Below are 12111 nucleotides of genomic sequence, written 5' to 3'. Positions count from 1 at the left end.
AGCAATGGCTGAATAGAACACTATTTTTGACCCCCAGCCATCCTCTGAGATGCCCTGCATTTATAGCTAGCCCTAAACACGATTATGTAAGAGAAAAGCATCTAAACTCTATTCCATGTATATTCTAATAAAGAGATATTTTTGGTGGATACTTTTCTATATTATTTGAATTTTTAAAATTTTTACCAAGTATGGTAATTATTTATCAATATCACAAATTATAGTTTAAAAAAATTATTTCCCAATTTTCACATATTCAGAAAGAAGACAACTTTCTGAATAAATATCAGTTTTCTGAACAATGCTGTTCAAGTAGTTCAGACTGATTTTAAATGAGAAGCAATAATAATCTATTTTTTTGGTGAGTAAATCTCAACATACAACACATTTCCCTTTATTAACAGTTAATCTTATGAGAGGATAACAAAACTGTAAGTGGCTTTATATCAGTATTGTTGGGATTTCAAAGCAGGATTTTCCCTGTTACCACAGGAGATGAATAATAGTATTAGATGAAGAATGGTGGAATTCTCTCTGATAGTTCAAGATAAAAAAAGAAATCTTTTTTTTTTTAATAAAACAAAACAAAACATATGCCATCTTACCTTAAGCTTGCGCCGGGCATTGAATTCTTGGAGCTTCTTTTGGGCAGTATCCATGTGCACAAAATTGGCTGCTTTACCTGTGACCCATGGGTGCTGGAGAGCTTGGAAGGTTGTCAGCCGTTTCTTAGGATCCAAAACAATTAATTTTCTGACCTGAAATAATAAAGAACCATAGACTACTTAGAGAGATTTTTATGATGATCTGGGCTTGCCCCTTAGCTTGTGAACTTCTAGGTCTTATTCTGTTTCCCTGGGAGTACCACTATATACACATTTTTTAAAAAGTTTTTAAGCCCTCAGAGGTCACTGTGGGTAAGAATGGCTTCAGGTAGGAGTAGCTGAGGGAATCTGAGAAGACAGTGGTGTGTGCCACCTTTGAGCCCAAACTGGCAGGTGGCTTTCCAATAGGGGTCAAAGAAACAGGTCCTGGCTTGCCTGTGGACTGGAAGTTCTTTGAAGGAGAACCAGCATCTAAATAATTCTAGGCTGCACTTTGCATCACTTAGAATTTAGAACTTAAAATACATCTTAATGGAGATGGAATCATTTGTGCATCCGTCATTCTTTCTGGGGGGATTAATGGCAAACAAAAGGGGTAGTATCATAGTCCTTATGATTATCCCATAATTCTATCATGAAGTTTCTAGTTCTTGCTAATCCCTCAAGGATACCTGAAAGAATAAGCCAAATGCTGGAGTGAAAGCCTATTTAAAATCTCTTAATTCTCCCAACAACCTACAGATAGGTACCAATATCACCCCAGATAAGAAAACCAAAATGTAGAGAGGCTAGGTAACAAGCCCAAGGTTACACCTCTAGGTTCTGAGAAAGGGGGCGCTTGAATCCAGGTGCGTTAGACTTTAAAAACACATGGTCTATTTCCTGATTCATTGTTTCATTCAAGAAACATTTGAGACTGTATTATATGCCCATATGGTACTAAGATCTGGGCACACATGCTTCATCCTCTCCCAGAGCTTACAATCTAATTAAGAGGGCAAAGAACAAGGTGGCAGAAGGAACAAACCGATTGTGGGAAGAAGGGACTGCCAAAGGGGGAGCAGATCAAGCCACTCAGAGGATGTCAAATGGCAGCTAGGGCCTGACGATGAGTTACGCACACAAAGAGGGGTGTGTGTGTGTGTGTGTGTGTGTGTGTGTGTGTGTGTGTGACGATGGGGAGTAAAAAGGAGGAAGAAAGGAGGAAAGAAAGCAGAAGGAAGAGCAATGGCCCATATCCAGAGCTGCACTGATGAGGGCCTGATGAAAGTCTGGTGCACTGCAGCGAAGACAGATCAAAGGAGAGAGGTGTGAAATGAGTGGCACAGAAGAGGGTGACAGGCTCCAGACCAGGCAGTGTTGTATAGATCTCCTTATAGATTTTAGATTTTATCTTAAGAGCCTTAAAGCAGGAGAGTGACATGATGTGATTTATTTATAAGACCAATTCTCTGGATCCTGTGTGGAGAGTGTACTTGAGAAGGGCATGAGAAGAGACAGGGAGACCAGACAGGAGGTTGTGGCAGTGGTCCAGTGGGAGAGGAAGGGGGCTTGGATTGGGACAGTTGTGATGGAGGTGGCAAGAAGTGGATGGATTCAAGAGATGTTTGGGAGTGTAGGGCCTGACTTCAGGGAGGAGTTGGGATGACGTATCCACACATCAATGCACTGCCTTTCTTCCTGGTCACACTGGAAAATTCGTGGCCTATAGGGGATCTATTTCATGAAAGAACACAGATGGCAAAGAGGAAATGTTTGGAGGGAAAAGAGCATTGAGTGAGGGGTCTGGAAACCTGGATCATTAGTTCCTAACAATGTCTTTCTGCTGGGAAGCTGTGTGACCTTGGACAGTCATTTCACTTCTCTGGGCTTTAGTACACCCATCTTTAAAATGAGGGGAAGACTAGATGAATCCTAAGATCTCTTGAAGATTTAACCTTCTGTGCCTCAAAAGTCAGCTTTTAGTTATTTCTGTTTGGTTTTTCTTTAGAGGATTGATGGTAAATGTTTCAATCTCATGCTGGCATCCTCTTTGTTTTAGAAGAAGTGGGCCTTCTCCCCAGAGGGTATGTGTTTCCTGAATGCAAACAAACTTCAATACTAGCTTAAGTGAGAAGCCATGTAAAACAAACAGGAAAAACAAACAAAATGCTCTATTAGTACAGTGTAACTTGTTTATAATGCCAGTGATGCATGATGGGACTTTTGTTACTATCAGGATATTTTAATGTTTGAATGACATTTCAGGAAGCAGTGTTGTTTTATTCAAAGTATAACCAAATCTAGGTAATAGCAAGACAAGTTAAAACAGAAATCTTCTGTCTAAATTACATTTGCATTCACCCAACACAGCTATCTTCATAAGCAAGGCTCTCCATTGACAAGGTGGTAAAAACTCATTAATTAATACAGCAGTAATTTGTAATTTGTGATAATTCAGCTAATGACAAGTCAAACATATCTATTTTTCATCGTCTATAAGGAAAATGCATTAGTTTGCATTGTTTTATTAAAAATAAATTTACAATTGTATTTCTTTACAATTATAAAGAAATAAGATATTAAGTGGGCCAAATTTAAAAAATGACACTGCCCATTAATTGGTTAAAAATGAGTGTGAGGGATTTCATTTCATCTTGTTTCACGTTATTTTGATCACACTTACCAAGTCCTTGGCATTTAGAGATACTTCATCCCACCAGGGGGAGATAAAGTAGTATTCACAATTCAGAATTCTCCGGAACATGAACTGATCGCCTCTTTCGTCATAGAATGGTTCAAATCCACAAAGTCTAGAGGGACAAAAGATAGGGAATAAAATGTCTTTAAAAGCCTAAGAATAGTCCATCAAATTTTTGCAGAAATTCAAGACTCCTTTTCCACAGCTCCTTGTTACAAATGCAGGTCTACTCAGCACAAGCACGTAATTGCCTTGTTACAATTCACTTTTCATTGTGTAAATGCACAATCATGTCTTCAGGAATTAAGAATATTTACAAGCCCAATTTAGGATTTCTACAAAAAGTTATAACAATATTAATAATTACGACACAAAACAACAATGATAATAGCTAACATCATTATAGGTGCTACGCTAATGACTTTCCATGGATTTTTTTTCATCAGGAATTGAGAAGACAGAGATTGATTAGAGTTCCAATTTATCACAAAGTGGAAAAGTTAGGATTTTGAGAATAAAGAGATTAAAAGGCAAAAGGAAAAGATTTTTCAGTCATTTTTTTTCAGCCCTTTTCACTGAATTCCTCCCTAGAAATGAGTCAAGTATTATATTTCCATCCCAGTCCAGTTTGAATTTCAGAGTGAACAAAGATAGACGCTAAAACTAATGCCTGTTAAACCTCAATACAGTGAACAGATGCAGCCAACAGAGATGAGCAGCCCAGAGTTACTTCGACCTTGTATGTGACCCTCACTTTTGTACATTTAAAGACATTTCACCATGTGCACCTTCATTGCCACTACAGGGACAGCATAAAAATGAATGGGCAAAGTGGGAGAAAAGAAACAGAGAACCATCTCTAGCATCCTAAAGAGAGACAGGGAAAGAGAGTTGCCAGTCTGGGACCACCAAGCCCTCACTGTTTATAGATGGGTAGAGGCTCTGAAATCACTAGGGACCAAAAAGAACTTATAAAAAAAAGTCCCTGCCAGGGCACACGTTGCATTTGACAAAGAACGGGGGAAAAAGAATGAACAAGTTAAAAAACATTATCTCAAATTCTTCCTTCAAGCTGGCCAGGTTGGTGCAGAGCATGACACGTTCAAGTGCATCCTAATGTAGTGGATTTCTAGGAAGAAGCAGCTTCTCATGTCCTTTTGCTCAGGGAATGTCCCACTGGGAGAGTCTTTGTCTCTTTCAAATATTCTGGAGCCAGTCACGAAAAGGCAAGGCTCTGGAGCGCTGAGGCCGGGTCATTACATCCTATCCTCCCTCTCTCTACAGCGGAGGTCCACACAGAGGATCCTGCTCCAGCATAAGGAGAGAAGGGAGCACATGTCCACAGCTTGACAAGGAGGCAGCTCCGCCTTACCTGGCCCTCCTGTGCCCTCCACAACACTAGAAAAATACAGCCTGTTATTGGTTAGTCGTGGAGAAATTGGCCAACTTTCCAGGCTTAGTTTAGGGAGTGTTTATGTTTCCCCCTCCAGAAATCCAGAGAGAAAAATGACAGTTCAGAAGGTACAGTACTCGAATGCCTTTCTTTCATCTCAACCATGTCAGCAAATTTGTGCATTGGTGACAGAGGTAAGAAGTTTATGTCATGACAGCCTGAAATGCCAAAAATGGAAGAAATGTGACACAGAGCAACACACACACACACACACAGTGCAAAAACCCTTCAGAGATGGAAATATCTGAACGCTGACAATGACAGTGTAGGAGGACATTAGGATTATACAGGCTTGGAGTGTGAATGTTTAATACAGCATAGCTCTAAGCCATTGCGCGGAACTGTAGTGTTGAAAGCTGAAGGAGAGAGTTTGAATCTCTGACGTTATCTGATTCTGATTCTGACCTGAGCACTGTAGCAGTAGCTTTTGTCTGTGGGGACAAAGGGTTTACGTATAAGGTAGAGGGACCAGAATTCCTGTGAGAAACAGTAAAATAGCCTTCATTTCCAGTCTGCTGTCATCCTCGGAAATAACAGGGTCATAGCACAGAATAACCTGGTGGAACTTTTAATAATAATAAAGGAGATATATAGGTCCAACGGCACAATCCACTGGAGAAAATGTTCCAAACAACCTTGCCTGGTGGATTTCATCAATTATTAGTCAACTACAGATTAAATAAAAAGTCCTTAGGCTTAGGGGCTGAGAGAAGTTAGACCAGAACTAAAGGATGTTAGTTACTAAGCAGCACTGTTATTTTCATTTTGGGAGCTCCCACTGCTTACTTTCAACAACACCTATTAATTAATGACCTTAAGTGAACTAGGGGAAAGGACCTTGACAAACTTTTTAAATTATTGTCAGGGCTATAAGAAGATGTTTCTCAAATTATCATATTTTTTTTCTCTTCATTTTCCCTTGTCAGTTACCTTATGATAGAGTTTTACTCATTCCATAGTTCAATTTTTCAGGGCGAATGTAACTTAATTTCCTACCTCCATCTCTCCAAGTTCTTGTACATCCTTAATGCTTCATCCCCTACCATCACATTTCAACATGAAATTGTAATTGGATGGGCATATTTACATTTTAAGGGCAAATCCAAATCATTATTTACACCAACAATTACTACACAGTTCAGCTTTTCACTTACCATCACTAAGTATGATATGTAGCCTACATAATTCAAGACACAACATTCTTTTCTCAGTATAAAAGTGATCTCAAATACAAGCTGAAGAAATTCTATGACGTAGGCTTAGGAATTCATTGCAATGAATTAAGCACTTAGTGTGGCAAACAGAAATTTACCTAACTGTTTGCACTTTCATGAAAAAAAACCATGGTTCTCTACCTCTCCAAATTCTTCTTAAGCCTTAATACAATCTGGAAACACAGGGAATTGAACACTGAACATGTCTTTTGACAGTACGTACAGCAGACAGTTATTTTATGGATTGTTTGTTAACAAGACAATCTTTTTGTCTTGGCTACTGACCAGTGTATATACCCACGTGAACTTAGAGTTGACTAACATGCTTGGGGGTCCTACCCCAGTTACCCGCTTCCTAGCCCATGTTACCTAGACACTGCACTTTCTAAGATCACTATTAAATTAACAAAAACAAAAACAAAAAACCTCTTTCTGCTATGGACTGAATTGTTTTCCCCCAAATTCACATGTTGAAGCCCTAACCCCTCCAATGTGATGGCATTTGGACATGGGGCCTTTGGGAAGTAATTAGGGTTAGATGAGGTCATGAGGGTGGGACCTCATGATGAGATTAGTGCCCTTATAAGAAGAGACCCCAAAGAGCTTACTTCTTCTCTCTGCCATGTGAGGACACACTGTGAAGGCAGCTGTCTGCAAGCCAGGAAACAAGCTCTCACCAGAACCGGACCTACCAGCACTTGATCTTGGACTTCCAGCCTCCAGAACTGTGAGAAATAAATTTCTGTTGTTTCAGCCACTCAGTCTGTGTTGTTTTGTTATGGTAGTCCAAGCTGACTAATACACTTTTTTTTTTTCCAACTATTTTATTGGGGTCATAATGGTTTATAGCATTGTGTAATTGCAGGTGTACATTATTATTTATCAGCTTCTGTATAGATTGCATCATGCTCACCACCACTAGTCTAATTTTTATCCGTCACCATATATATGTGCCTCTTTACCACTTTCGCCCACCTTCCAACGCGTTTCCCTCTGGTAACCACTAATCTGTTCTCTTTATCCATGTGTGTGTTTATCTTTCACACTCTCCAAAATCTTTTTACAGATTTGAATATTACAGGTTCCAACAATTAACTCTGCAGTATCCTCCAAATGGCAACCAAATCTACTTGTTTTGAATTAAAATTTGGAACTCATTGATATCTTGCTTTCGTAGCTGTTCTACAGCAATCTTCCTCCCTCGACACTCTTGCATCGTTCTTGCTGATTTCCCTCGTATTCGTCTGCAATTCCATCATCTCTTTGGCAAATTTCCTGAAACCCCTTGTTTATTAGTAGTACAGGAGCTCAGGAATGGGGTTGGGAATACCAGAGAGTAAGAGATTTAGCCCATTTTTTTTTTTTCTACCGGAGAAAAGCTTTCTCTGAGTTTAGGATGTTAAATTCAAGGTTTTTGAGAACCTAACAGAGATGGGAAAGAAAATTGATAACCAAAATGCAGTTCAAACATTCCTGTTAAGGAGTGTACCAGTTTGGGATTGTGTAAGAGACTAAATAGCCATTTGCCCTTTAAAAAGATCTAATACTTTAATTATTTTGATGAGATGCAAATAAATAAAATAAGATCAAGTTTAGTAGATTGAGTTTTACATTCATCACTATCATCAAATAATGAATTGTTCCCCCAATCTGCTATATACTGCAGAGCAGAATGAGACACAGAAAAGCCCTGGACAGAAGTTCTGGCCCAAGAAAATTACGAAATAAAATGCAGTGCTCATTTTCAGAAAATTCTATCACTAACTACATTTAGTATGTCATAGACAATCACAAAAATCAAAAAGTAATCTTGCTTTATATGAGGACTATGAGTGCCTACAAAATATTACAGCAGAGGCAACAGTCTGCATCCAGATTGCTTCTCCTCACTTACAGGATGTAGGTGATTATCCCTACAGACCACATGTCCACCTCAGGTCCATAGGCGCAGCCTCGAAGAATTTCAGGAGCTGCAGAAAGAGTGAAAATTGTGTTAAATTGGAGTTTAAATTCAACATTCACATTTTAATAATGAGAAAGAAATGAATTCATCAACAGAAACTTCAGAACGGTTTTATAACCAATCTTCTTCCCCCAAACCAAAGTATGAGGCTACAAATTCTTACGTCTATTTTAATGCAAGAGATTTTAGTCCCTTGCAAGTAGGGAGCTTAAAAATAAAGCTATTAACTTTAATATTCTACATTGGAACGTCACGATACTGCTCAAATCAGAGATATCAAGCTATATCTCTGCTACAAAAGATCCCTTACTTCAAAGGGAGCTCCGCACACAGAAAAGAAAGAAATGAAAGTTTAGTATAGTAAGGGAAAAAAGGCATAATTATGTTACCTTGAGATCTAGATCTGCTTGGAGCCCGGGACGCCCATGAGTGTGTCTGTTTGACAGTGTGCAGGGCAGGGCCCAGGGCAAAGGGTGGGAAGGATTGGGAAGTCTCTAGTGCTGGGAGGCTGGAACAGGAGCTAGGAGGGACCCAGGCACATGTCCCAGTATTGAGAACTACATGTAGGTCCCCAGAGAGCAGCTAGCTGTCCCCCCTCAGTATGGGATTATGCACTAAGAAAGGGGACTTCTCTGTGTACAATGAGGCTGCTCGTAGTAGCTCTTCCCTCCACTGTGAAAACAGAAGGTATTCTCAGCCACGAAACAGTGCTATGGTATAGAGTAGTGAGAGCTTCGTGTTTTTATTACCTCACAGCTGTGAAAATGGAGAGTTAACTGGGTCCAGTAGTTTGCACCAAGGCTTGGAAGTGTTGTTTGTTTGCCTAACTAACAAAAGTAGAAAAGAAAAATTGAGAGCTCTTCCCTCTATGCAGAAATAGGGCTCAGGCCTGTAGCCCAGAGTGGCCTTTTTCTATTTTAGGTGTCAATAGGGTCCCCACGGAAGAAGCTGATTGATGATGCTGAGGGCTCCCTGAGGGAGGCCTTAAGGATGCGGGCACCACACTCCTCCTTCTGGCTGAGGGCAAGAGAATAAGTGAACTGGATCTCCTGTCCATGGAGGCTGGAAATGTCATATTCAGTGTAGATCATCTGGGTGAGCTCTGGAAGGGAGCTGTCCCCGTGGGACTCTGGATTAATTTACAGGAAGGAACACAGTGGATTTTCCACTGACGTCTTCCAATACTGTCCCCCTCTCCCCATCCTTTTCCAATCAGGATATTCTCTTCTCTGTAGGAGTTGTGTTACATAAAATATAGGAGATGAAGAGGCAGTACACTGAAATGAGAGTGTACATTATAGCACTCTAGGCAGCAATTCAGCAAGATGCACCCTTTAAGGAGCTGTATCCGGAGCCAAGAACTTTTTGTCATCTATAGGTGAACTATTCCTGGAAAATTTTTCTTTTAAGATTTAATTAACATAAGTAAAAAAAAAAAAAAAAAGAAGCATGCTCAATGTCAACACCATTCACTCTGTCAGATTAGCTTCCATTTCCCAGGGCAATCTGCACCCCACAGATGGTTCCTTTGAGTCCCAACAGCCCCAACACTGAATTCCCACTTGCAAATGCTTTGCTCCTGATAGTGCAACGGAAACTCAGGTTAGGCTGCCACTTTCAGGAGGGCTGCTACTGTCTGTCTTTGTCTCCGAGAGCTGTTCCAGTCAGAGAGCTGAATGGACGCACATTTAGCACACATATTTAGTACCATTAGCCCTTCACTCAGGTCTTCACATCAGTGAAGTGCTATCAAGTCCCACAGCGACATTTGAACATAAATACAGAAATATGTTGGGGAGAGTCTTACATTTTCTGGGTCTTGGTTTTTACCTCTAAAAGCTAATTTTCAAGTTTACTTTGAGTTTTAAGCTGCTAGCCATGGTGATGTGGGTAAAGAGCTAGTTACTGATAGGTCAAGCAAGAAGAGAGAACAAGCACTCTACCTACAGAACCTGTTGTATTCCCATTCCTCCTGCTAGAGGGCCTACTGTGTACGCTGCCCTGTGGGCACCTATCTTGTTGGCTCCAGTGAAATCAACCCTCCCATCCAGAGGTCAGCACACTGTCACAAAGATCAGGTGTTTTTTCTGGCCATTCTTCATAGCCCCCGGGCCAAGGGCCCCAAATGAAATGAATACCATGGAACAAAATTCCTTTCGAATCTACTTTCTAGGGCCTCTGTGTTTCCTACCTGACTTGGCAATATCTGATCCCCCTTCGCAGCACCCTGTGCAACCTTACTCTCCAGAGGCAACTTATTTCCTTGTGAGGCATTATGCTGCAATGTGAGTAAACTTGTGGTGTGAAAAGCTAAACTTCCACAGTGAGGTTAACTGAGACAAAAGGAATATAGGATGTTTTTGCCCTCCATAATGAATTTCTCTTAAAAAGAACTTTTTAAAAAGAGTTTATATTTACTAATCATAATAAAAAATTGGGGTGAAACAAACTCTAAACACCTAGACACAATTAGATACCATTCACAGTAACCTTCAAATATTTCCAATTACTTGTTAATATGACCTTGACTTTAGAACCAGCAGAAGATACTCTTGTAATCTATCTGAACCCTTTCCAAGAGCCAAAAGCTTTTCAAGAATAAATTTCAGGCTCTGGCACGCCAGCACCTCAAGTCTCCCAGGTATCCAATGTCCTTACAGGTGATTCTAAAAATCTGTGATTTTCTGAGTGAGAAATGGTTGACTACTTCCAATTTAGTTCAAGAAAAGACATCAGCTAGTCCACTTTTTACCGCTATAAGCACTTCGGGCTGTCCTTTGCATCTTTTCTCACTTCATTGCCAAAACAAACAAAGAAACAAACAAAATGGGGGGGTGGATTATTTTAAGGTGTAATACAGTTTTTTAAAAATGTATTTAAAATAATTTAGAACTATCTTTTCTGAAATAGTCAATAATCATTTATTGAGTTTCCTGGCTCTCTTCCAAGTGGATCCAAATTTTCTGCCACTTCCTAAAATTATCTTATCATTCATGTTGTTGCTCATCAAACACTAAATGCTACAGAGTGCCCAGGACACCTCATACTCCAGTCTCCAGTACGGGATAATTTTGGTAAATGGTCTTAGAATGACCACAATACCAGACTTACTTTTTTTAAAGGCAATTTTAACTGTATATAAAAATTATATAAAACATTCCAATTTAATTATGATATTTTTTCACCAACATACCACTAAGACCTCAGAGTGACGACTTTTGGGTAAGATCATGGTACCATTAAAACATCTAGAGATTGAGGGTCCATCTAGAGATTGGATGAATTCTGTTTTATCAAATAAAATCATTCATAACCAGCTCTGGAAATGGCTCTAAAATAAAAAGCATCAGGTGTGGCCTCTGACACACTGATAGAGACCCTTGGTGCTAGGTTTTCTTCTTTTCCTAAAGCCCTAGGAGAAAAAGCAGAGGGATGATTTTGGTCATTGATTGTACCTTCATTTTGTCAATGCCCTAGATGAGCTTTATGATCTCTTCCTACCTATTCAGTTAAAAATACAGAGTGGCATTCTTTATCAGAAGACTTTTTCAAACTACTGTTAACTGTTTTGAGAAAGGCAATCCAAGGGAGACTAAGGTGAATGAAATTAACAGGTTCATTCATTCCCTCATTAAATAAATCATGAACTATTTATCAAGCACCTGCCATATGACAGGCACCATGTAGGGTGGGGCTGGGGGAATAATGGGGAGTTAAAGAGAACAGGTCTCTGCCATCACAGAGCTTCCAGTTTGGTAGGGGAGGAGAGTGTTGGTCATGAAAACACATGAAGAAATGCAAAGTGGTAACTGGAAGTATGTGGAGGGAGAGTGTCTCTAATAGAGTGTTGAGCTGGTCAGAAAGATCAGGGAAGGTGACTAGAGAAAGCAAAGTTTAAACTGAGATGTGAAGGATCTAGAGAAGTTAGCTGGGCAAAGGGGGAGAGGGTGGTGGTTGAGGAAAGAGAGAGAAGAGGGTTCCGGGTGGAGAAAGCACATATGAAGAGACCTGTGGCGGGAAGGAGCAAGGGGCACTCAGGGAACGGGAGAAGTCATGGTTTCTGGAGCATAGCCTGGTGTGCAGCAAGGCCCAGGAGTGATGGGCACGTGGGAGGCAGGTCAAGGCCAGACTACAGATTCCAGCAGGTCAGGGTTTTTGTTTGTTTGTTTTAAATTCTCTCCTATGCTTTCATTTTA

The 12111-nt window shown here is 40.1% G+C and overlaps 1 protein-coding gene across 2 annotated transcripts in view; it reads right to left on the bottom strand.

Moving 5' to 3' along the window:
- The window catches only part of CAMK4 (calcium/calmodulin dependent protein kinase IV), a 217947-nt gene that overhangs the window by 11288 nt on the left and 194548 nt on the right, over window positions 1-12111 (bottom strand). For both annotated transcript variants that reach the window (XR_009219728.1, XM_058538382.1), the window contains exons 8-10: window positions 7847-7922; window positions 3271-3397; window positions 606-758 (exon numbers count right to left, since the gene is read on the bottom strand). Coding sequence is in view for 1 of the 2 variants with exons in the window: in XM_058538382.1 (XP_058394365.1) it covers window positions 606-758; window positions 3271-3397; window positions 7847-7922 (356 nt within the window). In the remaining variant the exon portion in view is untranslated. The remainder of the gene's footprint in view (window positions 1-605; window positions 759-3270; window positions 3398-7846; window positions 7923-12111) is intronic.

The sequence above is a fragment of the Diceros bicornis genome, chromosome 1, assembly GCF_020826845.1.
Source record: "Diceros bicornis minor isolate mBicDic1 chromosome 1, mDicBic1.mat.cur, whole genome shotgun sequence".
In the NCBI taxonomy this organism is placed as follows: domain Eukaryota; kingdom Metazoa; phylum Chordata; class Mammalia; order Perissodactyla; family Rhinocerotidae; genus Diceros; species Diceros bicornis.
The sequence above is the reverse complement of the archived record's forward strand: the minus strand, read 5'-3'. Positions and strand labels throughout refer to the sequence as shown.